General features: G+C 41.0%; 3 protein-coding genes across 3 annotated transcripts in view; 2 read left to right on the forward strand and 1 right to left on the reverse strand.

Moving 5' to 3' along the window:
• susd2 (sushi domain containing 2) overlaps positions 1 to 16,331 on the reverse strand; it is a 22,082-nt gene extending 5,751 nt beyond the window's left edge. Inside the window, exons 1-12 of the mRNA XM_079161623.1 lie at positions 16,203 to 16,331; positions 15,289 to 15,487; positions 14,347 to 14,495; positions 13,530 to 13,887; positions 12,474 to 12,675; positions 11,743 to 11,828; positions 11,383 to 11,651; positions 10,697 to 10,840; positions 9,937 to 10,089; positions 9,196 to 9,447; positions 8,123 to 8,401; positions 7,317 to 7,493 (exon numbers count right to left, since the gene is read on the reverse strand). Coding sequence (XP_079017749.1) covers positions 7,317 to 7,493; positions 8,123 to 8,401; positions 9,196 to 9,447; positions 9,937 to 10,089; positions 10,697 to 10,840; positions 11,383 to 11,651; positions 11,743 to 11,828; positions 12,474 to 12,675; positions 13,530 to 13,887; positions 14,347 to 14,495; positions 15,289 to 15,487; positions 16,203 to 16,272 — 2,338 coding nt within the window. The 5' untranslated portion in view covers positions 16,273 to 16,331. The remainder of the gene's footprint in view (positions 1 to 7,316; positions 7,494 to 8,122; positions 8,402 to 9,195; positions 9,448 to 9,936; positions 10,090 to 10,696; positions 10,841 to 11,382; positions 11,652 to 11,742; positions 11,829 to 12,473; positions 12,676 to 13,529; positions 13,888 to 14,346; positions 14,496 to 15,288; positions 15,488 to 16,202) is intronic.
• A 383-nt stretch (positions 16,332 to 16,714) lies between these two features.
• On the forward strand, positions 16,715 to 19,207 carry LOC306697445 (retinol dehydrogenase 14). The gene is made up of 4 exons (XM_079161355.1): positions 16,715 to 17,066; positions 17,511 to 17,753; positions 17,962 to 18,264; positions 18,819 to 19,207. The coding sequence occupies exons 1-4, from the start codon at positions 16,946 to 16,948 to the stop codon at positions 19,076 to 19,078; spliced, it is 927 nt and encodes a 308-aa protein (XP_079017481.1). The 5' UTR covers positions 16,715 to 16,945; the 3' UTR covers positions 19,079 to 19,207.
• A 1,200-nt stretch (positions 19,208 to 20,407) lies between these two features.
• Positions 20,408 to 22,936, forward strand: LOC306697396 (nuclear factor 7, brain-like). The gene has a single exon (XM_079161274.1). The coding sequence runs from the start codon at positions 20,546 to 20,548 to the stop codon at positions 21,971 to 21,973; it is 1,428 nt and encodes a 475-aa protein (XP_079017400.1). The 5' UTR covers positions 20,408 to 20,545; the 3' UTR covers positions 21,974 to 22,936.
• The last annotated feature ends 572 nt before the right edge of the window (positions 22,937 to 23,508 follow it).

The following is a 23,508-nucleotide window of genomic DNA, read 5'->3' on the forward strand; positions in this document are numbered from 1 at the left end:
GCCGTGTAAAGGTTTCCCCACATTAAAAACACAGATACCTAAAAACAAAACAGTAAAACGTTACAAACAATATAAAAACATAAACAAATGTCACATAAAAAGGTAGACAGACTTAAAACAAACCAGCAATTTGCATTCAAGAATTCAGTGTCTGGACAAGTACAGTCACTGCTCAAATGATCCTTAATCCTGTTTTTGAAATCTTCCATGCTTATAAAATATTCTAGTTTAAAGAGACGACGTACCATATTTGTCTTCATGAAGAGAGGTTGCAGCTACTTATTGCTTTTAGCGTCGGTAGAGAACATAGATAAGGAGGCAGCTCGTGTAGTACGGCCTTATGAATGTCGTAAAATATAAACGTAAAATGTATAAATGTATGGCTTGGTCAGATGTGATTGTTAACTAATGTCACCTTCACTTGTAGTCTATGGCAATCTAACCATCACTGTTCTGTTGTCATTAAGCACCTCATATTTTAACACAGGTTAGCTTTAATTATACTAATATCAGTGTAAGAATCCACTGCCTAGCTAAATTAGCCTGTGGGCTGGTTAACTGGTGAAAAGTACTAATACTTTTAAAAACCAATTGAGTTGAATTTATCAGAAGTTACCGTGCAACTCAAACTGAAACTTGTAGAGGGGAAAGGTTTTTATTAGGTCACGACTTAGGAGACCAATAAAAGATCTCTATCTTCTTGCCAATTTGTTATATATTTACTATTTTTCATGAATGTAGTTAGGTAGCTAGCTAGCGATATAGCAAGATGATGTCCTTATCTTTAAATCCGCCCACAGCACTCTGATTGGTTGAGTAGGTCCCCAACTGGCCAAAACAGTTGAGCTGAACATCAGAACGATTTGAATCGCTGACCAAATCTGAGAAGTGGGCGTCGATTCAGAGGTCTGACACCCATTTGTAGCATTGCCCATTTTGTGTACCTTGATTGGTTAGAACATACATTTCTGTACATTTAATTGCTACATAATTGTCTTTCCAGGAGATTTGCTTTATTCTGATGTATATCGTATTTGCACATTCTGTATTTTACCCACATCTACATTCAATAATCGTAAAAATGTATCAGTACAAAATAAAACAGCACCTTGCTGGATGGACTGCTTCAATTTGCTGGATTTTCCCACTAGTTGCCTTAACATTGTCTGCACTTGCTTTGGTAATATTGTGATCAAATTAGAACATCTGAAATGTTCCTCTGGGTCTTGGCCAGTTCAGTGAACTGCTTTCCAATATATTTGACTATTTATACAGTAAACTGAGCCAAGAGTTCTTCTTCAAAAGGCATGCAAGTATCCAGACGTTTGGAGGAAGATAGTTATCAGAGTACCGTCATCCTCTAACGCATGAATGCACGGACATATGTCAAGTGTGGTAGATGTTTGTCAGGTAAGCACTGCAGGTGCTGGTCCTTTTAAAATGCCATCAGGCTTGGAACATCAAACGAACGCAGGCATGCAGAGGCCCAGTGAAATACACACCCACGTGTACAAATATCTCCTGAAGTTTCAAAACCAATCACTTTCGCTACCCGTGGCCAGGCCTTGGATGCCGCAGCACTGGCATTAAAACTGCTGGACGCCGAAGCCTTCGGCATCAGTGTGACAAGCTGCAGAGTATTATTGTAGCCGGAGCATGTGGAAGACGGGCAGTCAATCAGCGATAACGTTAAACCTTTTCCTTTTTTTTCCTTCTAGCAAAATCCCGAAGCCATCTCATTAATCCACTCTAACTACTCCCCTCCCGCTTTATTGATCAAAAAGTAAGGCGCCAGGGAGCGCTAGCACGTACTTTGGTTCATTACATTTCCAGTGAGAGGGGTTTAAAACATGACAGACATCATGGGGTTGGACTAAAAGATGGTGTGCGTCATTCATCCAGGCGGCAACCTCTGAAAAGTGAGGCCAATGCGGAAGTGCCTTAAACCTGCATTCTATGTAATGGCCATTAGGGGGCGGCGACTCTGGAAAATGAACCTACTTCTCTCTTGATTTATCACCTCTAAACATTGTGAACATGTTCATCATTGTTCAATCTACCATTGTTTGTCTAACAAAGAAATTCTCCCAAATGGATAATACAAATCAGAAATTGTTTTCATAACCCTAGCGCGCCCAGAGACCCCCCCCCGAGCTACATTCTTCTCACATAGCATTTTTTGAAGGCACAGTTGGTAATCTTTTTTTTTTTGTTGAAATTCCCATTACATCCCAACAGCAATCAAGTGATCAAATGCAAGAACAGCCATGTTCATAATGATAATTTGGGGAAGTGGCTTTTGGCGGGAGGCCTGAAGGGACGGGACTGTCAGTGTTGCTGACTTGACGACTTTCTTGCTAGATTTAGCAACTTTTGGCGCTAGTGCTGGTAGCTCTTTAAAAAAAAAATGTATTTAAAAAATCTAGCATACTCTTGCTATATTCTCAAGATTACACCCCCTGTCTTCAAGAGAGGTTTTCTTTTTAACAGAGCTGATATCATCTTAAAATATTTCTCTTGACATTTTTTCCTCCCTGGAAACAGTGTGTGTGTGTGTGTGTCTCTGTACCAAGCTACTGTTGTCATCTGATATGTGTATCTCACCCTGTCTGACTTAATGTGATGGGTGGAAGTATTCTTGGTATTTGAACCATGTGTCAGATGGCTTCAGACATCAAATGTTCCAAGTACAAACTGAACAAAACACCCAGTTGCATAATCACACTACAACAACACGACGAAAAAAGCCAAGTAGCAGCCAACTAAAACATGTGTTGTGCCTAAACGAGCTTGTTGACTCTTTCCATGGTCAGAGATTCATACCAGACACTTTTGGTGGAGTTGATAAATATAAAGTCCACACAGCAGAAGCTCTGGAACATGAACGTGTCCACAGGAATTAGACTCAGCTTCAACAGCTAACCTGTCTTGTGGTCTGGGACCCTGAGGCCGGGTATGCGTGTCTCTGAATGTAAATGTGTGTATGTTCTTATCCAACTCTATAGCATAGAGATGAATTCTGAGAAACTGAACTGAAAGAAATTGAGATAATCATTAGCAACTGTCCTAAAATTGAACACAGAATGTTGGAAACAACTTGGACACGACTTGGTCAACTCTGCGATGATTTCATTTCATTTAAATGTCTCTTCAAGCAGTACGTTCCTCAAAGGATTTTGTGCTGCAGAGTTGTCAAAGAAGAGACAGAACACAAAGCGACATCCAGTGGGCTTTTTTCCCCTTGTTACAAGTCTTTGATTTCGCTTTAATTATGCTGGAAAAGAGATTGCAACCAACTGAAACTTCTCCTGTGTGCCAGGTGTGTAGGAGACCTACGGTGGCCGACGGGAAAACACGCGTGACTTACTACCCTGATCCGTACAGCCTACCCAATCGGTGCTGCACATGTGCAACCCTCAACGGAGATGAGTGAGAAGCAAGATGGCTCTCTACTTAGCTCCTTCTAAGTCGGCTCCAGGAAAGAACTATTGCTTTGTCGGAATATTGTGCTTTTTCTCATCTCTGTTGAGTTTATTTATTCAAGATCTTTTTCAGTTATGACTGATTGTCAAACTGGACAACAAAAGAAAACTTTATGGAATTTGTTCACGTTTTACAAACGGTTTAACCTGAGCCAGGCCTTACAACAATAATAGCAATCATATCACATTCATACAGGATTAGTAGTACACTATACAGCTGTAAAATAATGATAATATATATATATATATATTTTTTTTGGTATTGGATCAGTACTCTGTATCGGCATTGTATCGGGAAGGAAAAAAGATAACGGAACATCTCTAAACGTGACTGGTTTTAAAGTCTTAAGCTCAAACTCCTCTTCTTCTATGTAAGCTGCATTTACGGCACCAGCCACCTCCGTCTCTCTCTCCCGTCTCTTATCTCAGGGGAATCTGAGAAGAGAACCACAGGCAGAAAACTGAGTGAGGCTTTGTTTTGCAACCCACGTCACCGTTTCCTGTGAAAATCGCTCTACGCCTCTCTGGCAGCTGTCACCTTTCCTTTAATCACTTTCTTCTCCTCTGCACAAGGAACTCTATTAATATTATGATGCCATCGAGGTGGGGTGATCCTGTTATTGGTATGCATACGATACTCAACCAGGGCTATTGTTTTTCAGAAGACCGTGACAAGGTGCAGCCGAGCTAGTAAACTCTATAACCTTCTCAAGTCTCCCACGGCCCTGTTTGTGCTTAGATCAAAAACAATCCAAGGACTTTCTACCCAAACCCCACCCTCACCTCTCCAACACTCGTCTTTCCAGCCAAAGATGTTAACATAGATCATCACAATCCACCACACCCCTGTCTAAAGCACAAGTGCGGCAGTAGGTTATAATCCATCTCAAATAGATGGGGCTTTTAGTGGTGGGAGACAATCATACAGAGATTCACTTTAAATGGAAGGGACTTAGTGTCACCTCTGCTGAAAGCTCATTAAAGTGACTCACAGAAAGAAGTCAAACTGGATGCAGTGGCATTTGTTGTTGAGCGGCACAGCGTTTTCATCTCGGCTATGAGTGCAATTCTCTGGCTGTTCAGCCTACACACCGTGCTGCGGTGATTCAGATGAAGGGGAGGAGGGGGGGATCCGTTGGGGTGTCTCCTGCTCGGGCCTGTATGTAGTGTTGTTGACATGGCTAGAGGTCACATTTGAACGGTGGAGGTAACAGCTCATGCAACACCTGCCATGGAGTCCCCCTGGTCATGTTGACAGTTGTTAGCTCTGATTTGTGTAATGAGAGTTCTGGAGCAAGTGTGACCGTTGCCACATATAGTTTTAAAAAAAAAAGGCCCAGCTTTGTAGGTGTGTGTGCAACATCCATGGGTACAGCTGAGGCTCTACCTCACCCTGTATGATTGCTTTTATCTATACGTGCATGCGATTGTGCCCGTGAATGTGACTCTCTCCAAACAAACCCACATCACTTGAGCCCTCATAGATACTTTCTAAACGTTCTGTCTGATTAGTCCTCGCAGTAAGCCGACAGAAATATCATCAGCAGGTATGGCTTTTTTTGCCAGAAAGCATGCCACATGGGCCTGGGTGGTATTACAGTCTGCCACCAACATCCAATTTAAGCTATTTGTCGGTGAATAAATGATACAGCTCCCGTGGCGTTCTTGTCACCTGCTGCTGATTTAAGTGAAGGTTGTTAGTCCTGAAGTTAGCTACAACTTGGTTCAGGCCAGGCGGCAACCTCCGGTTCTGAAAAGGGGGTTCAATGCGGAAGGGTCTTAAACGTGCATTCTCTCTACTGACCAGCAGGGGGCGACTCCTCTGGTTGTAAAAATAAGTCCCTACTTCTAACTTTACCTCAGTAAACATTGTAAACATGAGTTCATGGTCCCAATCGCTAGTTTCAAGTCTTCTTTAATAGAGCATGATGTTCATTTAGTAAATGATGGTTCATTTAGAGTAAAATAGACCATAAAACAGGGTATGCTTTAGGGCGCGGCTACCTTTTGATTGACAGGTCGCTACCAGAACCGTATACGGCGTCTCTACCACAGCGTCACTCCTCTGCAGTCCAAATATGGTCACTTCTGTTCACTGGTTTAAAAACAAGATGGCGATGGCAAAAATGCCGTACACAAAGCTTCAAAACCGCAGTCCGCAAACCAATGGGTGACGTCACAACGACTAAGTCCACTTCTTATATACGGTCTACGGCTCAACCTCTTAAGTTGAACTGGCTTCTTCTTCTTTTTTGGTTTTATGGCAGGTGGCAAACCTGCATTACCCTCAAGGTGGGCTGGCATTTAAGTGACAACCCGAGACAAGCCCCGCCCCCTGTCCGCCATATACTGTCGTATAACTCAGTGAAATGTCAGAAAGGTATGAAAAAACAGATACCACCCAAGCCTAATGTCACTGTGAGCGGTACGCCAAGGGAGAAATGAAAGAAATAACAAAAACATCACCTGGCTTAAATCAGAAACATTCCTAAACAGCGCTGCACTGGATAACCAAGTTAGGAAACTTATATGTTTACCTAATGAAGGAGCCAGGATCGATTGTGTCCAGCTGTGGTTCCAGCACGATACCTGGACCTCAATATCTGCCATATGAAGTTGATTCTCCCCCGATTACTATCAAGAGGAAGTCTCTGTTTGCAGTTCTAGCAAGGAAATGATGGAGGCCTGGGGTGAAGCCATGAAGGGATGCAAGAGGAGGTGGATCGCAAGTCAAGTAGCTTCGTTTCTTTGCTTCATCTCACTTTAGGTTTCAATCATTTTAAGGGTTTTGGCTTCATCGACTGAGAGTATGGTTCTTCTTTTATTATTACCCAACTACGTGATTATAGATGTAATTTCATCCAATCTTTCTGTGCCGTTACCACTTACTTCTCAACGTTTTCTAAAAACCAGCCTGCTTCACACTACACAATAGCACAAAAAGAGGAAAACATCTGCTCAGTCACACGAGGAATTTAGTAGGAAATACTGCCGCCTGATGGCGACAGTCGAGGACTACAACAATACTCTCAGAGAGTTCACAGTTGGGATGATGAATGAAACCCTTAGACGGACCCAGGTGCTTCTAATTTACGAACAGAAAGCCAAGCCAATCCAGGTTAAGAAGTGTATAGCTTTGTAGCTAATGGTCTGCATGAGCAACCCAGAGCCGACCCCATTGGATCTTTGCTTTCAAAGAGACTGGATGAGAAGAAGAGGAGTCCCAAAGTCCCTCTTTTGGTGTTTATTAGAGGGCGCTACCAGTCATGCAGAATATAAAACATGTGAGGAGTTAGTCAGTAATTAAAGTAAGTGAGTAAAGTAAATACATTTATATGTTGTGCCTTTCTAGAGCAATCGTGGGAAACTGTTTCACGAGTGAATAAAACTGAGAGAATAACACATACGTCACACACTGACTAGAACGATACAGGCGAAGGGTGAAAAAAAGAATGGTTTTGCATGTGCTGGAGACGTGCTGGGGATCAATAATTATTATAATAATGGTGATGTCATTGCCATGTGGTAATACCAGGAATGGACTGTTTTGAAATCTCTGCCTGTCTGTGTTTAAGATAAAGTAGATTTGGAAGTTTGTTAAAATGATATAATTCACTTTGCACTTTTCCATCCATGTGTGATAAATACTCCGGTGTCCTCGGGGGTCGATTTCCAAAAACACAGCTCATGAATGAGATGCTATCCTGCTGCTGGCTCTCAAAACTCTGACGTCAAAGGATCTGTTAATGTACCACACAAGGTTTCTAGGTATTGTTTATCGGGCAGGTAATATTTATAGTAGACTTAATAGAGCTGTTTGATATTAGAACCAACCTGTTATACAGTAGGGTGGCTCTCCAGTCCAGGTCCCATCATCCAGACAAGTTCGCTCTGTTGAACCGTACAGCATGAAGCCTTCGTTGCAGAGGAAGCTCAGAGTGTTCCTCTCTAGGTATCGTGTTCCATTCTTCTTCCCATTCCTGGGTGTGGGGAGCCAGCCACAAGACACCACTGAAGGAACAGCAACAATAATCAATATTAAAACCTTATCCGGCCGTTATTAGTGACAATCAAATGTTTTTTTGAGAGATATACAGATATATAGATAACTTATTATTTCATGTCAATAAGCTTTTCTATGGCTAGAGATGCACCAATATCAGCTACCAGGCCGATACCGACTCATCGGGTATCGTAGAAAATAGGGCCATGTTTATATTATATACACTACATACTGGAATTTCTGCTTAAGTTTTGATCCTGTTCATTTTTAAGATTCTCTACTAAGTTGCTGGTGCACAATTTATTATTTTAATAATAAATAACTATTAAATAATTGGATATCAATGTATCTATTGGTTCATTTTGTTTTACAAAGTCAAAGTAGCAATGTTTAAGTCAGGCCAGATGTTGCCTTCCACATTAAAGGATGATGCCAGCTTATACATTCAACACCGGTATTAGGATGGAGACTCGATATCGTCCGATACCCAAAGCCCAGGTATCGCTATCTGGACGAAATAAAGTTGGAATTTTCCGGCATGTCATTATCTATCTTAGTATAAAAAGAACAACAAACATGAATGATACAGTTGCACTTTGGCAATAACACACAGGTCTTGTTTCACATGGCGCTGTACCTGGCTCCAGGGCTTCCATCAGGGCCTGGTGATTTTGGTAGGCCCCTAGTGTGGCGGTTCCCATTGTGAGGCTCCGAGCGGTCAGCGTGTCATATTTACAGAACTGTGCTCCTTCTCCAAAGCACATCGTCAACATGTCTGCCACCAGAGGGTCATCCGGCCTCTCAGGTAGAGAAAAGGCGGGAACAAAAGCAGCATCGTGGCTTGGTGGGGAATAGTAGGTATCCAAGAGGTACTTTGAGTCATATGTGAAAAGGGAGGAGTCCTTTGAAATGTTCCCTGTGGATACAAATAAAACAGCAACATTAAATTTATTAGCTCCCACAAGCTTAAGATGGGTGTTTGCTGCACTTAGACGGAAGCATATGCTTTCAGTCAAAAGGTCAAGCGCATGAAAAGTCGTTCCGAGGGATTTGTACTGTAATTAAAGCCGAGACATTATCATTGTGTATGTGTGCGGTCTGGCCCCAACTGGTGTTCCTAGAGAAGTGGTTTCACTTGCACTGTGTGGTCGCAGCGCCCGCTATCTCTCTGTAATCTACTGAAGCTGCGCTAACTCCTACCATGTGCCTTGTTTTCTTCCCGTGCCCCCTTAAAACGTTTGTTGAAGTCTGCAGCCAAACGTGGCTCAGGTATGGTAGTCATTAATAAAGACTCAATCATAGAAACACTAATCAGCTCTTGTCCTTCTAAACATGCAACGTGTATCTCTAGTCCAGGGGTGGCCAAACGTTTTTGATTGTGGGCCATATACAGAAAAATACAAGTAGTCACGGGCTAAACAATAGTAAATGCGTAGTTTTCAACCTATTTAAATGCAATAAAATCTGTGTTTCTAGACCAGAAAACCTGATGTGCCACAGAAAATTTCAGTTTCTATCAAATAACATCACTACCTAACAGTTAAACGTTTGATATTACATATACATTACATATAGTATTTCTATATCTGCTGCTCTTAAAGTCAATTTAACATAATACTTTCTCTATCTCTCTTATGCTGCTTTGGGGTGAAAACTGATTATTTCAGCATCGATCAATATGACTGATGTTCAACAGTCTTTCACACTCACAGCCAGCTCCAAAGGTGAAGATTTCCTCCGGCGTGGCGTCGGCTGAGGAGATGATCTCTCCTCGTTGGGTCAACAGGTCATCTGATGGGTCAGAGTTCATCCGGCCGAGGAGACCCCGAGTGTGGTTGGTAAACTCTGTGGGCAGCAGGACGGTCGCTGCCATGGCTCCTTCGTGCACACGAACCTCAACGCCGACTCCAGAGAGGAAGATTACCGTCACATTCTGAAGGCCGGGGGCGAACACAAACACTCCTACGAAAGATACACTGGGTTTGTATTCTCATCCTTTATATTGATTTTATGAAAGATGGCAACTAGAATTAACCGCCTCCCGGTTTTTATGAGAGGAGGTGAGTTATGGCCAAAACGTGTTTCGTGATGTCACAGTGAACACCAAATTCAAATCAGTTCATCCTCAAGTCCAAGAAGAGCTTTTATGCCAAATTTGAAAACAATCCCTTCAAACCATTCCTGTGTTTGCTACAATGGACCTCACAGATGGACAGATGTACAAACAACCCGAAAAAAAGTATAACTATCGTTTATACTGTCAATTACAAAGCTTTTCTTCGCCATCATATCACCAGATATTACAAAAAAAAAGAAATGTAATTCAGAGGAGAGTGACCAGATGTTTCTGACGTCAGAATACAATATTTCATGGTACGAAGTTCTTTAAATCGTCAAAACAGTTAACGATGTCTAGTGTGCTGCCGGTCAGGAGTGTCTGAATCATCTCACCCTGGAGGTTCATCCATCTTTGCTCGGTGAAAGGGAGGACCTTCTGGTTCTTCAGCACCTGAAGCTGGCCCTCGGCTAGACGCACCTCGATGACATCAGAGGCCTTCTCCTTCATAGCCACTGATGACAGCCGTGTGGCTTTGGCCAAAGTACCTTGGTGGGCGACATAAACAGCACACATCACACTCTTATAGATAGTTAACGTGACTATGTAGGACGTATTCTGAAGTTACGAACCGTCCTATCACTGCTCAAAGTCTCTAGTTTGATTTTACAGATCTAATGAGGAGAACGTTAATGACATCTGACCATCTGCAGTCACTTTGCCCGCGGCTGTTTAATGGCTTGGAGGAAATTCTAAACAATGAAGTTCTTCTTCACCACGTCCGACCCCAATAAAGACTGAACGAAAACAAGAGGGAACTAAGGATCATTTTACTGCGCCAACATGTTTCACTCACACATGACAGCACTTGCTTGCAGAACTGCGTAAAAGATAAGAGGGAGCCTTAAAATGCATGAAAGAGAAGAGTGCAAGCAACAACAACAAAAAGACAAACTACAGCAAGAAATATAAAGGTCATTGTGTCTGAGTGAACTCTGGAGACAGGCAATCAATCTTGTGACTGGTTTTTAAATAAGATACGGTCTCTCCACAGATGTACTGGAACAGGTTTCATCCAAACAAAGCTGCTACAGTAGCAGCATGGGGATGAAAGAGGGGACACAGACGGGGCTTTCACGTCAAACGTGGACTCACCGTTCTTAAGTTTCACCTGTTCTGTTCTGGCCTGAACACTCAGCTCTCTGTCTGCCGAAGACACAAGGTAGAACTCTCCTTTGCCATTGAAAGTGTAGCCGAGGCCGTCGAACGTTATGAAATGCGGATCCCCGAGGACAACACCTGTGAGGCGCCGAGAAACAAATCACTGATGCGTTTACGACAAATACACATTTTGGCACAAACTATTTCGAACAGTACACTCTCACTCTCATATCAGTATGCGGATTATTGTTGCGTTTACAGTGTCTGGAGAGCAGGTAGTCAATTGCATGATCCAAATATTAACTCTCAGCCGCGGTCTGTAATCCATTTACTTCTCCTGCAAACTGATCTGGAATATATAATAGCGGAGCGACTGATGCGCCACAAACCTGTTCCAACGCAGGCCCGGCCTACATGCTGTCTTTCAGAGGCTGTGCGGGCTCAGTTTTAAAGCTAGAGTAAAGATACTGGTAACATTTAAAACAAGACAACCCTAATGAATCCATTGTTAGCGGCCATGGCAAAATTTGTCAAAGTTGTAAAAAAAGGTAAAATTTTGCATCAAATCTGTGTAACAAATGGTATCAACCCCAAAATTGCTGTTAAGGAAATGGCCATCCCTCCTCGGCATTGTGGAGGTTTGTTTATGCCTTTTTGACATGACTTATGAATAGTCTCACCGGCTCTTGGGGGCTGGTAGTTGCGACAACCGCTAGACGGTCGATGGTTGAAGTAGATGTGGCAGTGGTCAGACCACAGGCAGCAGTAGTAGAAACTCACGACGTCGTAAAGCCAGTGGGAGTACCCCGGCACCCGCGGTGGCTCCCTGTACGGAGGCGAGCCCCAGTCGTGAGCCCTGTCTGGGGTGCTGCCACCCATCGAGTCTCCCGTCAGCACCAGAGCGCCTGCGCTGTCATAGCAGCACTGCTGCCCCGATCCTTGCGTAGGACTGGAAATATGAGAAGAAAATCCCGTCAAAAAGTGGAGAAAGTGCTTCTACTTTCACTTGAAAACGTGAGCCGTCCTCTTGTGACTCCTACCTGGCCTGAACTGCTCTGACGCAGTGGACACTACCCGGGTGATAAGTGCACACACTGCCCCTCTCAATGTCACAGCTATAGTCAGTCTGAAATCACACCGTGAATAAATATCTCAGTCAAATAATAAATAGGATTTAATGTTATTTGGCAATTAATACAATTAGGTTAAATAATCAATAGTTATTGATCAGTGTCAATGCTGCTGACCTTCACAGAATCTAATAAAGAAAGTGCCCTTAATGCTGATCACATATTATGATTCATCACAGAGCATGTTCCCTACTATGTAATTGAATCACTGCAGCGCTTTTGTTTACTTCCTGAAACTCAGGCTCACTAATCACACGATGTCTCTCATCGTTTAAGTATAATTATATAACTGTGTCATTTTGGAATATATTTGCCAGATAAATCTGACCTCGTAAACATAATTCCTTTTCCGATTTATAATATTTATCATTATCTCTGACTTGAACGTTGAATAAAATGGAACTGCTTATAATCTTTGATGTTACAATTCTTGGTCTTAAATTAACAGTCGAGAGACGAAGCATTTATTCACCTTGAACTTCCTTATATTGCTTTTTTTTTTATATTTTTTCTCTTACAAAAGGTCTCACGGTCTCTTTCTCTCTCAGGTCACCACACCCAGAATTTTTGTCAGAAAATGTATTGAATTGCTAGAGAATAGCATGATGAAAAAACATCAGTTTTCACTGAAGTGCACTCACATGAAACCTGCCTGTGTCCGCTCGGGCCTGTGCCAGAGTGCAAGGACAGTCAATGAGCTCGTCCAGGAAGAAGGGCAGCTTCCTCTCCAGGACGTCCCACTGCAGACACTTTCTCTTGGCCCAGGCTGCCGAGTCATCTCTGAAAGGCTGCTCCAGGTGCCAGGCTAACACATGACCTCTGCTCCAGAGCCCCTGCACGTGCCTGCAATCAAATACCAATCACTAAATCATTCAAATATAATCTTAAAAAAATCTGAGTTCAAGCTAGCGCTGAAAGTAATTAAGTGATGAATATTTTGTCTAATAATCGACTAATGGTACAGTAAAAAAAACAGTCAGAAAATTGTAAAATAAAGAAAATTCCCAAATTTCGAAGAGCATGAGGGGACAGAAATAGCCAAAAATATTCATAATTTACATATTATGTAACACTGAGAAATAGCAAATCCTCACATTTGAGAAGCTGGACCGAGCAATTAATGGGAAAACAAAAATGTTGTTGATACATTTTCTGTCAATTATCCAACCGTTTATCCAATGACGTCCGTGGTCTGACCACTACATACTGCCGTTGCTCATTAAAGCTGGGGTAGACTATTTTATTTTTTTAGCATCATTGGGGAAAAATTCCATAACAACCCTTTTGCATCTTGTAATTCAGGTGGTCTGAGAGAAAACTAGACTTCTGCACCTCCTCTTGGTGGGAGGCTTTAGAAAATCCAGCCAGTGATGGGAGACTTTGGCCAATCACAGGTCATTTTAGCAAGAGGGCGTTCCCATTGGCTGTTCTACAAACGTAGACGCCTGCAGAAAAAGTTGCTATTCCATCATTGACAACAGCTGCCTAAACTGCAAGAAAAACCCCCCAAAAAGGAAGACGGTCTCATCAAAAAGAGAATCTGACTATGAAGGTTATAGAACACGTGTCAATATCGGCGAAGCGTTTTCGGAGATGGAGAGAAATGTTTTTCCAGTATCACCCAAATATGGGCGGAAAGAAAATGTTCCCATTGGATGTGGGACATTTCTAAAATGATTGACGTGTATTATGGATACCTTGCTCCATCTGACGTCGAACTGGCAGTGATGCGGATATTCCCCAACTCCCAGTCAGAGAAGCCCTTTGAGGGCTCGGGGAGGAAGCCGAAGGCACCAGTGTTGGGCAGATTCCTGCCGACTGAGTGCAGATAGCTCAGCTCGGCCTGCAGAGAAGACGATGCGTTCGTCCCTGCCTCTGTGCTCCTGCTGAGCTCTCTGTAACCCCACAGCTCTATGTTGACCTTCTCCGCTCCAATCAAAGAGCTATTCCATGTCATCTCAAGCCGCCCTGCCGCGTTCGGCGTGCCGTAGTACTGCCACTGTGTTGCATTCACCAGGCTGACTCCGAAGGCTCGGTCTGCTTTACTGGGGTGGACTAGCACAGTGAAAACCAGAAAACATTAAGGGGACACACAAGTGACCAGTTTTGTGTGTGTAACCAGATGTTTTGTTGATCCAAAGTCAAGAATATTTCAGGTTGTGCAAACATTAAGAAGAGATAAGAGAAAATAACTGCAATAAAAAGCTCAATTCGCTCAATGAGAACTCTTGATGAAACAGTTACAGTTGCATAAATAGTTGCTTCTCAGCAGTAATAATTACTGCAAAATGTGTCCGTCATTTAGTCTTTTCAAAGTAGCAGTTAATACAAGAGATGTGTTGAAAACAAATCTTGGTAAAAATGGCATCTTAAAAGCTATTTAAAAACTAGCATTTTAGATAATGTCTCACTGATCCTAAATCAATAATGTATAATGGATTCTAAATCACATGAAGGGTTCAGGTGTTTGCAAAAAAATAAGAACACTTAATTGTTTCTATTTCAATAACATACCTGACAAGTACTCTCCATATCTGTCGAACTGTATTCCATCTGTCGAGACGGTAAATGGAATCCAGCCCGTCTCGTACAATAAAGGAGAGACACAGTAGCCTCGGCCTTCAGCATCAAGAAACCCTTCCTGTTCTATCTCATCCTTGAATCTGCGACAGAAACAGACACACAACACTAACACTTTGTCCTTAATATCACTTGGGTTAGTAGAATAACCATTTCAAGTACTTTCAAACAACATAACAGTTAAAAACATTCAGAAAAGAATATGTCTGCCTAATGTTGGTATTCAAAGCTTTAAATGGGATTCAATTACTGAAACATACAGTAAATTAAATTAAGGTTAAACTATTGAGATTGTATTAATACTGAAATATCGAAGAATGAAATATACCATTTCAAAGCCACCATTATCTGTTCTTTGTATAGACAGCCTGTTTCCAGTTGCTTTAAATACAGGAATATTATGAAGACGTAGAGCTTACATGAACAGCACACTTAATAGTTACGTCCATCATTTCATCATTTATTTGTGACGCTACCTCAATGAACGAGAAACTCCACCGACATGTTTTGTGCTTAACATCCACAAAGTTTGTAACAAAGTTTGCGAAGGTTCTGAAAACTCCTCTTTGCATGATTTTGTATTTTCTTTTCATGATTTTGTATTCATTTTTAATCCCACTAATAAAAACTTTTTTGACATTTTTTTTCTGTAAGCAAACTTAGTTTCTGAGGATAAGTGTCTGAAGATAGAAAATGTTTGGAATTTCAAATATCAGTGACCAATACTTTGATAACTTAATACACAGAGGTTACCACAAAACATATGCGCTGTATAGTATATACTGTAAAAGTTTAATGGAAATAATCCCATGATGGAGGTATGCCAGGTTTAGATCATGATGTGCATCAAAAGGTCACTCGTATAGACACACACACCTGCAGACAAGGCGTCCACCAGGACGAAGGACCAGACCGAGGATCCTGAGAGCTCTTCCACCCAACATGGAGCTGGAGTGAGGCGTCACCTGGAAACAGGACTGATCGTAGTCTGCACAGCAGTTCAGCAAAGATACACAGGTTGCACGGCAGGAGCATTCCTCCAGTGTATCTCCACACTTTCCCCTGCATGCTTGACCTGGTAAAAAAAACAAGAACAAAATTAAACAATGAAGCCCAATGCTCTTAAAATCCTCAAATAATGAAATAGAAATAAATCTATGAAAGTTATATTCTATACCTAGTGGTGGAAGAAGTAACGTTAGCAATACCACAATGTAAAAAAAAGAATTTTACTTAAGTAAAACTACAAAAGTATTAGCATCAAAATATACTTATAGTACCAAAAGTAAAAGTACTCATTCTGCAGAAGGGCCCATTTCAGAATAATACCATAATTATTGATGCATGAACGTGTACATCATTTTTACGTTGCTGCTGGCTCATTTTAAGAACGTAATATACTGCTAGCTTATCTACCTTATCACATCTTAACACATCTTGTTTTACTGTATTTGTTGATAATATTTTTTTCCAGTTAATCTCAATCTGCAAAGTAACTAAAATCATTTCAGTAGAAAGTAGTAGAAAAAACTCAAATGACCTCAAAATTGTACTTAAGAAGCATACAATACTTGAGTACATGTACTTAGTTACTACCATTGCCTTTATCAGCATACCACATTGCCTTAGTTGGTTTGTTAAATCTAGTAATACTACACAATGCTAACAAGTAATTAAGAAGTCAAGGCTTATTTCCTCTATGCAAAAGTTGAAATAGAAATGGCCAAATGAATTGAAACAGTAGCTCACATTCATCTTTAGTCCTTATAATACCTTTGAAAATGACTTACCAGCTGTTTCAGATGAGCACATAAGAAAAATCCCACAGAGAAAAATGGTCTGTCTCAAGTTTGCTCCCATGTTTAACTCACAGAACAAAAAAACACTGCGTGCACACACAAACCTGTGCACACAAACCTGTCCTACACCTCGCTCGGCTGAAAACCTGGCATTGAGGTGTGCAGGCTATCAAAGGTCATTTAAAAACCAACAACACGGACTTCAATGGCAGTTATGAAGTTATATATTAACAGACGTTAGTTCAACGTAGGTCGTTCATTTTTAAAAAACATTCTTCAGGCGTACCAACACACGATATGCATGGTTCACGAAATCTACACTGTCATGTTAATAATTTCGTTTTAAGCATTTAAACTTGGGTTTTTTAACGACACCGTTAACGCCTGCGTTCATTCCCGTTGTGGCAATATACTCTCGCGGTACGCTGCGCGATTTGAGCATTTGGCGCATGTGCAGTTCGTGTCTGTCCACATCTCTGCAGTGTCTCAGAATGAATCGGAGGAGGAGGGGAGTCAGCAAATTGAATAAAACTGTCTTTTGTTGTTTTTTCGTCCTGGATCATCTCTGCCACGTTAACCGCGACCAGAACCAGAATGGAGGAAGAGTAGTGGGTCAAAGAAATGACGTATTTCTTAGTCAACTAGCAAGCTAACCAGCTAGCTGACGTTAGCACCAGGCTCTCATATAGGCAGCAGCAGCAGTACTGTTGTTGCTTATATTAAAATATAGGAAGATGTACTTTCTCTACACAATCATCGCGTCTTTAGTTGCCTTTTTCATTTTGAAATGGATGAAAAAGAGGAGGTACTGCACCGATGTGAAAAGACTTGATGGCAAAACTGTTCTTATCACAGGTAAACAAACATGCCTTGCTTATTGCAGTACATTCAATATCGAAGTACATTTACTGTACTGTATCGTACTTAAGGACGATATGTACATAATGTATTATATTTAAGATAAGGAGGAACTTTACCAGCTCCACCATTAACGTGATGAACACATTCATTCATCAATAATTGTAATTCAACAGTATTAATACATGTCATTTTCTGAAATGGGCCATTCTGCATAATCTGTACTTTTGGTACTTTTATTATATTTTGATGCTGATACTTTTGCACTTTAACCTTTACTAGGACCTTTAGTTGTACGAGTGATTTTACACTGTGTTATAACTACTTTAAGTAAAAATCTGAGCACCACTTACACCAAAACATCTTCAAGTCACAACCCTTCTATCAGCACTTGCACGACGCGTGATGAATTCACCATTTTGGTCTATTTGCTCTTTGCAGGGGGGAATTCTGGCATTGGCAAGGAGTCAGCCATCGCCTTGGCAAGGAGAGGCGCCCGCGTCATCGTGGCTTGCAGAGACCCTGACAAGGCTGAGAAGGCTGTGAGGGAGATCAAGTTCAAGAGTCACAGCCTTAACGTCCTTCACATGGAGCTGGATCTCGCCAACCTGCGCTCTGTGAGGGAATTCTGCAAGGACTTCCTCCAGAGAGAGAAGAGGCTTGACGTCCTGATCAATAATGCAGGTGAGGTTTGTCCAACACACGGAGGACTCTTGATTCGTTAAAACAATATCACCAGAGAAGGAAAGGAGTTAACCAGCGAACATTGCATTAATAGATTATGTTACGTTTCTCCTTGTCAGGGGTCTCAGCATAGTGTTCTGCATACGTCTCTACTTCCTCCACCTCCTTGTTTTGACCTCTTTCCTCACCTTCTGTGGCGCTTCCTCAGGCATACCCGGCGTCCTCGCCTGGACGGACGACAACTTCAGCATGTGTTTTGGCGTCAACCACTTGGGTCACTTCCTCCTAACCAATCTGCTCCTGCCTCGCCTGAAGGAATGTGCCCCCAGCCGCGTGGTCACCCTCACGTGCTCCAGCTACAAATACCAGAAGCTGGACTTCCAGGACCTCAACTACAACCTGCTGCCCTTCTTCACCTACTGCCGCAGCAAGCTGGCTAACATCTACTTCAGTCAGGAAGTGGCCCGCGTCGCTGAAGGGAAAGGAGTGACCTCCTATGCTGTGCACCCTGGTAAGAGGGGCTAAAATCCTGCTTCTTGTTTTGAATGGAGGTCTGTTTTAAGATAAGTGCTGTGTCGATAAATGTACTTTCTATTAATACCTTCATATTATATTTATTGTAAATGTATTTCTTTACAATCAACAGTTTTTATTTGAATTTAAGTACTTAGGGTTGGTCTATGTACAGCGTGCAACAGCAGACTGTTTACACTGAGGTAACAGTGTGTGTGGTTGTATCAGGCCATTGTGGTCAATAGTGATCATTGAGCAGTGCTTCTTTATGACAATATTGTATATATTTACTGTTCCTTTTGCATTATTGTTGTATAGTACCTTGTCACTTACTAGATTAGCCACAAGCGGACATTCATATCTGGTCATTTAAGTTTTTTCTCAATTGAATTCATCACGATATATAAACTTAAATCGAGATGTAAAATGACTCGTGCCGAACTAGAGGATTTGAATCATATAGCCAAACCTGAACATGCAGTGTGTATATTTCCTGACACTATTAACATGTAAATATATTCTTTATGTCTCTGCTTCCATGTGTTGCTCCAGGTTTTGTCCAAAGCGGCTGGACGTGCCACTACTCCATCCTGTTCCGCATGCTGATGCAGGTGATCATGTGGATGTTTTTCGTGCCGTGCGAGATCGGGGCTCAGACTGTCGTCTACTGTGCTGTGTCGGATGAAGCTGCCAAACACAGCGGGGGCTACTTCGTCGACTGCCGACCAGCTTCTCTGCGTCCGTTCGCAAGAGACGCCGGTGTGGCAAAAAAACTCTGGGAGGCCAGTGAGAGACTGGTGAAACTGGCCTGATGGTGGAAACTCATTCTTAGATTTGTTTAAGGTTGTGTACTTTTATTTTTTACATTTGTGTTTTTCATTCCCATTGTGTACAATTCAGATGTAAAGATTTTGTTTTATGTGCTTGTTTAATTTAAGAGGAAATGTTTTGCACAAATAAAAGACTGACTTTACAATGATTTCTGTCTTTGGAGAGCACGTTGTCCTTTAATTAGAATGAAGGTTTCATGTTTAAGCACTTTGGAACGGCGTTGATGCTGAACAAGGATACAACAACACTACGTTTTTATTTTAAAACGGATACATTTTGCGACATGATACCTAGCGTCCACACTACTCTGGCGTTTCCATAAATGCAGATACTTTAAGACGAAACCCAGTTTGATCCATTGGAAGAATGAGGTCAAACTCTTTAGTCACTGAAACTTGTTAAAGACAACAGCGCAAAACAAAAGCCTGAAAGGAGGAGTATGAATATTTGTGCCACTAAACGTGTGAGGCAACCAACTCCAGTGGTCTTGATGTGTCACACTAACTGTTCGCTAAAGGTAGCTAAGCTATGATGCTTTCTGTTTGTTTTTTTTCATTTACGTTTTTCACAGCAGCCCAACTTTTTGGGGAAGTTGAGGTTGTAGTAGTAGTAATAGAGTTATCAGCGGTTGTATAAAGGAAGGGAGGGTTTAACCAGTGCAGAAATGATATCACACATTTTTTTTTACTCTCCCTCTCTTCTATCATTGTAGGCGTCACATCTGGTGACCCGTTGTCCCCTGACTGGGCTCCATCACACACACCAGCCACCAAGAAGAGGAAAAGGGAGAAATAAATGTTTCATCATTTTATAGACCAAACAAGTAATTGATTAATCGGGAAAATGATCAACCATGAAAATAATCATTAGTTGAAGCCCTATTGTAAAGTCTGATGCGCACTACATCTGAGCCGTAATAAAAGACTTACTTCACAATATTTTTCACTGTCTTGGAAAAGGACATCGTCATTTTATGACAATCATGATTGAATCTTTCAAACACTTTGCTTGTAAAACACATGATTTGACATGCTGATTTATTTCCTAAAACATTTTAAACTAATTCATGAAATGTTGTGTTTTAAAGTATTTCTGTAGTCAGGAAATGTTGCAATTTCAATGCATTTCATGTTTATTATGTTGATTTTTTGTTTACACTTTAAAATAAATATTTTTTCACAACAATTCTCAGGCACTTGTTGTGGAAAGTTGCTGTAAAATCTGATAATCAACAAAACATCACCATCTGCTGGTAATGAAATGAAATGTCAGGATAGAAAGTGAAACTTAAAGCTGGTTTCCACGTTGCTGAACGGAGCTGAGAGACGCCATTACAGGGGGAAGTATCTCTACTATAAACATTAAATCAGAAGGATTGTAATCTGTAATTTAAAGAGACACAGATTTGGTGAGTCTTGCTGTTTAAGGATATTCACATATCAGAGCAAATGGCTGAGAAAATAGTTCTTGTTAAAAGTTACCTGAACTGCCATGTTTGTTCAGAGACGTTCAGAGATCCTGTGTCTCTGAGCTGCAACCACAGCTTCTGTTCAAGCTGCCTGCAACTATTCTGGAAACAAGCTAAAAACAAAAACTGTCCCATTTGTAAAAGAAAATTCTCAAAGGACGTTTTACCTGTGAACTTTCCACTGAAGGAACTGGCTGACTCGTTTGCTGAGAGACAGAAAAGTGGATCATCTGAGACAGAAAAAGGAGAGAAGAAGGTGGAGGTGGTGTGTAGTAAACATGGAGAAGAGACTCAACTGTTCTGTGAGGATGAAAAGAGAGTTATGTGTCCTGTCTGTGAGTTTTCTCTCCACCAGAGTCACAAGGTGGTTCCTATAGAACAAGCAGTCAGTGACCTGAAGGACCAGCTGAGATCTGACTTAGAGTCTCTGCAGGACAAGAGGGACAAACATGAAGAAGTGGAGAAAACATACAATGAAATGATTGAACACTCCAAGAAGCAGCTGTTGTCCACAGAGAGTCAGATCAGAGCAGAGTTCAACAAGCTCCACCAGTTCCTGAAAGAGGAAGAGGAGTCCAGACTGGCAGTTCTGAGGGAGGAAGAGGAGCAGAAGGGGAAGACTATCAGCAGAGAGAGGAAGATGATTCAGGAGCAGATCTCCTCTCTGTCAGACAGCATCTCTGCTGTTGAAGAAGACCTGCAGAAACACAGCGTGTCATTCCTCAGCAGTTATAAACCCACTCAGACCAGAGCCAGAGTCCAGAGCTCACTGTCAGATCCACAGCTGGTCTCAGGAGCGCTGATAGATGTGGCCAAACACCTGGGCAACCTGTCCTTCAGAGTCTGGGAGAAGATGAAGGACAAGGTCCACTTCAGTCCTGTCATTCTGGACCCAAACACCGCGAGCCCGTGGCTCTATATGTCTGATGATCTGACCAGTGTGAGGTATGGAGACACAAACCAGAAGCTTCCTGACAATCCAGAGAGAAACACTAAGCATGCCAATGTTCTGGGCTCTGAGGGCTTCAGCTCAGGGAAACACAGCTGGGAGGTGGAGGTGGGAGACCATCCTGTCTGGAATGTAGGTTTGATTAAAGAGTCAACTGACAGGAAGGGAGAGATACCTGCTTCACCAGAATATGGATTCTGGTGTTTAACTCATCGTAGTGGAAAATACACTAATGGATCTGGTCAGACTGTCATAGTAAAGAAGAGTCTCCAGAGGATCAGAGTCCAGCTGGACTATGACATGGGGGACGTGTCCTTCTACGACCCTGAAGACATGACTCACATCTGCTCTCACAGAGAGACTTTCACTGAGAAACTCTTCCCATATTTCAGTATTGGAAAGTCTGGTGATGCTAAAACTGCTGATATCAAAATCTATCAACCTGATGTTTCTCTGTGATGTTCAGACATGTTAGTGTTTGTTAAGACTTTACTCTGACTTCACTGTGTGTCAACATCTCATTGATAGAATCAATACAACAAACAGTTATGACAGAAAATCTACATCTACTCAATACAGAAGTTGCATTACATCATCAGGTGATAAACCTACAGGAACAATTAAAGGATGATTTTTTAAATTACTTTTATATTAAACTGGTTTTCAGCATCTTGTGTTTAATCAGAACACAATCTAACATTTAGTGAATCCACTAAACCAAACACTTTGTTTCCAGTTGTGTGTTTCTTTAACTTTGATCTTCATCAGACATCAGTTTTAGTTTATAAGATTTCTGGATCTTCTGTTGAGTTATTTCAGGTTTGATGTTATAATTTCAGTGTTTTACACTTTACACTCAGAGTCTCAGAGGTTCAGTGAATCAAAACACATTCTGACTCTGATTGATGATCTTTTTATCATTGAAATTGTTTTTCTTAACTGTCTCTATTGTCTTTAACTACTCAACACATAAATCATTGTTTTAATCTGAAATTCATTTTTGGAAGTTAAAAAATTAAAGATGTAAGGATCTGTAGCAAAAATGTGTTAAAAATAAAAACTTTTAAGATAAAAGTTGTTAATTCAGATTATAATTGTGCTTTTTGACATTTTATATTTTTCTGTTGAGTTATTTTAGTTTTGGATATCTTGTTATATTTGTTGGAAACATCTGTTTTAATTGTTTTTTTAAGTTTAAATGAGATAAAGAGTGTAAATATAAAGTCTAAAAATCTCAAATACATACAATATATGCATTTAAAAAATCAGGTTAACAGTATGGATCTTAATAATATCAATGGGTTTTGATTCAGTCTGTAATTCTTTCAGAGCTTCTTCATTCTGTTTATGATGATTTTTGTAGTTTTTACATGATCAGTAACATGAACGATGAATTAAAATGTTTGTGATCAAAATAAAGGAACTTTAGTTCAAAACGTCTTATTTTATTGAATCAACTATATCTTTATAAATGTACATCAGATGGATGCTGCTTCATGATGTGTCATTAAATCACCAACAGTTTTTATTCACAATATTCTAAATGGATGATGTTTCAAGTTTCTTTACAAACATCTGTGAAATATTCATGTGACAAATTACAAAGAATACAAATCATGAAAAACAATTAATCAACTAGGTCATAACAAAAGACAATATTTAATCTTAAAACGTTAAATCTACACTTTTTATTTTCAAATCAACAAATTCCTCAGTGAAACTCTTTCAACGTCAACATTTATGGACAGTCCAGCTGAATGAAGTTAGATGTTCTTTTGTAAAGTCACGTGACTGATGAAGCGACTGTAGACAAAGAAAGCTGAATGGACCTCATACCTCCCTGATGAAGGCTCAGTAGCTGTAAACATGTGAGCAATAAAGAGTTGTGCAACTTGTTTCATGTTGATGGAGTTGTATTGATGCTCTCACTGGTCTGTACCTCACTGTGTGCGTGTTGTCAACATTAGAAACAGTCAGAAATCACATTTAAAAAG

Source organism: Pholis gunnellus (assembly GCF_910591455.1).
Source record: "Pholis gunnellus genome assembly, chromosome: 6".
Lineage (NCBI taxonomy): Eukaryota > Metazoa > Chordata > Actinopteri > Perciformes > Pholidae > Pholis > Pholis gunnellus.